The sequence below is a fragment of the Dendrobium catenatum genome, unplaced genomic scaffold (genome assembly GCF_001605985.2).
Source record: "Dendrobium catenatum unplaced genomic scaffold, ASM160598v2 fragScaff_scaffold_1482, whole genome shotgun sequence".
Taxonomy (NCBI): Eukaryota; Viridiplantae; Streptophyta; class Magnoliopsida; order Asparagales; family Orchidaceae; genus Dendrobium; species Dendrobium catenatum.
This window is the reverse complement of record NW_021319944.1, coordinates 152,142-155,929: the sequence shown is the minus strand read 5'-3', so window position 1 is coordinate 155,929 and position 3,788 is coordinate 152,142. Positions and strand designations below refer to the sequence as shown.

At 45.6% G+C, this 3,788-nt stretch overlaps 1 protein-coding gene across 1 annotated transcript; it reads right to left on the bottom strand.

Annotated features, from left to right (window-relative positions):
* Positions 1-311: 311 nt before the first annotated feature.
* Positions 312-2,207, bottom strand: LOC110112132 (pentatricopeptide repeat-containing protein ELI1, chloroplastic; the record flags this gene model as incomplete). Its single annotated transcript, XM_020844229.2, is given in 1 exon segment — positions 312-2,207. A coding segment is annotated over 1 exon segment (1,813 nt), but the record flags the coding sequence as incomplete, so codon positions are not given.
* Positions 2,208-3,788: the final 1,581 nt, after the last annotated feature.

Sequence of the window (3,788 nt, the reverse complement as noted above, 5' to 3'; positions counted from 1 at the left end):
TATTGTATCTTATACCTCTGTACATGTAAATTGCTTAAAAGCTGAATATTAAAATTACGCAGTGTATGATATTTTGGTTTATTCGAGTTTTAATTGAAATAATTGGGATAAGGTATCTTTATCTCTGATATCCTTGGCCGTTTTGTACTTTCAGGCTTAGTTTGGGACGGCTTCCATTCTGTTTTTTAAAGCAACTTTTTAGTATATATTAAAAATTTTGTACTAAAAAGCTTAAGAAGCGAAAAGCCGTCCCAAACGAAACCTCAATCACCAAAAGCATTTCAAATATCTATACCGTTAGACTCATTCCAGCTTCAACAATATCTGAAGTATAATGCAAAACACAACTCAATATTACAGGTGTGGCAATGTTACAACTCCTAAAAGAATTCAATCACCAAAATTCCCCACAAGAACAGGACCCATCTTCAAAATGGTGGAACCTATTCCTATCCCTCACAACAATCTTCCTCCCAGTAATCTTAGAAATGAACTTTGTAAATGTATGGCAGTCACTGCAAACTCGAAGGTTCTTTACAATCCTGATCGTCGTCCCAGGTGGAGTGCTGATCAATCCAAAAGCAACAGCCAGCTTCTCACTGTGCACTGCGAGCGCTCGCTGCTTCTGTGCTTCTTCCAAATCATGAAGAACCAGGTCTGTCTGAGGAATATAGCCTTGAGCTTTAATCAGCACATTGAATTCTTCCAGCACTGCATATATCTGTTTGCTCAATGGATGGCTCAAATCTCCCACCATAAACTCATATACCTGTCTATCAACCTCAATGGAGCTGCAACCAGGCTCCTTCTGAATCCCACCCTTCTTCATAAACCTCCTGATTCCAGCCACATCCTCCCATTTCCCTAAAGCCGCATAAATGTTCGACAGAAGCACGAAAGTTCCCGAGTTTGCAAGGCCATTTGCAAGTAGGAAGTTTGCAATCTTCTCTCCAAGTATCATGTTCTTGTGAAGCTTGCAGGAAGCCAAAAGAGAGCTCCATAACACAGGATCAGGCTTGATTTTCATGCTTGTGACTAGATCATAGGCCTCTTCAACAAACCCAGTGCGGCCAAGAAGATCAACCAGACATCCATAGTGTTCAATCTTGGGCTCAATGTTGTGATCTTTTACCATAGAGGAAAAGAATTCTCGCCCTTCGGTCACAAGACCAGCGTGGCTACAAGCATTTAAGACGCCAATGAATGTGATGTCAGTGGGCTGAACTCCAGTTTTTTGCATCTCTGAGAAAAATCTAAGAGCTTCCCTGCTCTGTCCGTGCATTGCATAGCCTATAATCATGGAGTTCCAGGCAACAACATCCTTGTTTGGGATACTGTCAAAAACCAAGAAAGCTTCTTGAATGCTCCCGCATTTACTGTACATGTCGACCAAAGCTGTGGAAAGACGCAGAGTGAATGTAATCTTGTTGTTCTTTGCATAAGAATGCACCCACTTGCCCGTCGACAACGAACCCAGCTGAGCTACTGAGGCCAGAACTGAGACCAAAGTCACCTCATTGGGCTTCAAGCCAGACCTCAGCATTTGCTGGAAAAGCATTATTGTATCATTGGGCCGGCCATGCTGAGTATAAGCATCAATCAACGTGTTCCAGCAAGCACAGTCTTTCTCAGGCATTGCATCGAACACCTTATACGCAAGTTCCAGCCGACCAGCTTTTGCATAACAAGTGACCATGGCAGTGAAGGAAACTATGTTACGCATGGGCATCACGTCGAACACCTTCTGGGCGGAGGACAAATCGGCGCCGCGCGCATACATGTCGAGGAGGGAGGTGGCGACATAGGTGTCGGATAGCAGGGAGTGCTTGAGGGAGAGGGCGTGTAGAGCGCGGCCGAGGTTGATGGGGGAGGCCTTGAGGGCGGAGGAAAAGGTGAAGGCGTTTGGAGTAGGGGAGGATGGAGAGGAGAGCATTTGGGAGAAGAGGAGGAGGGCGGAGTGGTGAAGGCCGTGGAAGGCGTGGGAATGGATGATTGAAGACCAGAGGAAGACGTTGGGATCGGGAGTGAGGCGGAAGAGGGAGAGGGAGAGATCGGGGCGGCCGATGGCGGAGTAAGAGCGTTGGAGCTTGAGGTTGACGATTGGGTGGAGGTGGTGGCCGGAGCGGAAAGCGACGGCGTGGAGCTGGAGGAGGTGGCGGTGGGTGGAGCCGGAGCGCTCTATTTGAGCGGCGAGGGTTTGGGGGGCGGGCAAATTATTGGGTCAGGTGACCGAAGCCATCTCTCCGTTCGGTCGCCAATAAAAATGCGCCATCTGTCAGTCGTTTTTTTAATTTAATATTAACGCTTTATGTCTTGTCAGAGTTAGCGACCCGACCCGATAACGCTATTCTATTGGCGAAGAAAGAATGGAAACGCCGCGCATTTTATTTTCGAGCGACATTTTCACTGTTACTCGAGCTCTCGGATTCCTCCATTACCTTCGGTTCTGCATTTGCTTATTCCTGCCGGAGGTAGACGACGATACTGTAGAAGACCAGCAATCAGGAAGAGGTATGGTTGCGCCTAACTTGCGCTTTACTTGCGCTTTACTTGCGCTTTCGTTGCGTTAAAGTTATATTGCCGTTAAATTTTAGGGTTTGGTTTACTTATAATTTTACCAATGTTTCCTTTCAAATATTTATTTTCTGATTTTTCACGCTTCTTCTCTTCGTAAATGGATGAAGCAAATGATACGAAAGGTTTACGCTATCTTCTAAGTTTTAGGGTTTAGTAATAGTTGTAAAACTAGAATATATGTTCAATGTGGTTTTCAATTTTTTGGTTTTTTTTTATTTTAAACTTTTTTAAGCTAAATAATTACGAAATATAAGGTTGCGCTATGGTTGCGCTATGGTTGCGCTATGGTTGCGCTATGGTTGCGCTATGGTTGCGCTATGGTTGCGCTATGGTTGCGCTATGGTTGCGCTATGGTTGCGCTATGGTTGCGCTATGGTTGCGCTATGGTTGCGCTATGGTTGCGCTATGGTTGCGCTATGGTTGCGCTATGGTTGCGCTATGGTTGCGCTATGGTTGCGCTATGGTTGCGCTATGGTTGCGCTATGGTTGCGCTATGGTTGCGCTATGGTTGCGCTATGGTTGCGCTATGGTTGCGCTATGGTTGCGCTATGGTTGCGCTATGGTTGCGCTATGGTTGCGCTATGGTTGCGCTATGGTTGCGCTATGGTTGCGCTATGGTTGCGCTATGGTTGCGCTATAGTTGCGCTATAGTTGCGCTATAGTTGCGCTATAGTTGCGCTATAGTTGCGCTATAGTTGCGCTATAGTTGCGCTATAGTTGCGCTATAGTTGCGCTATAGTTGCGCTATAGTTGCGCTATAGTTGCGCTATAGTTGCGCTATAGTTGCGCTATAGTTGCGCTATAGTTGCGCTATAGTTGCGCTATAGTTGCGCTATAGTTGCGCTATAGTTGCGCTATAGTTGCGCTATAGTTGCGCTATAGTTGCGCTATAGTTGCGCTATACTTGCGCTATACTTGCCCTTTACTTGCGCTATACTTGCCCTTTACTTGCGCTATACTTGCCCTTTACTTGCGCTATACTTGCCCTTTACTTGCGCTATACTTGCCCTTTACTTGCGCTATACTTGCCCTTTACTTGCGCTATACTTGCCCTTTCAGGCTGTATACAAAGATGAGACAGAAGCATATGAATGTTTTTGCACTTATGCTCACGATAATGGCTTTAGTGTCCGAAAGGATCATCACAGTTTTTGGCCAAATTCTAGGAAGATAAAATCGAAGGACTTTGTTTGTTCAAAAGCTGGTTTCAA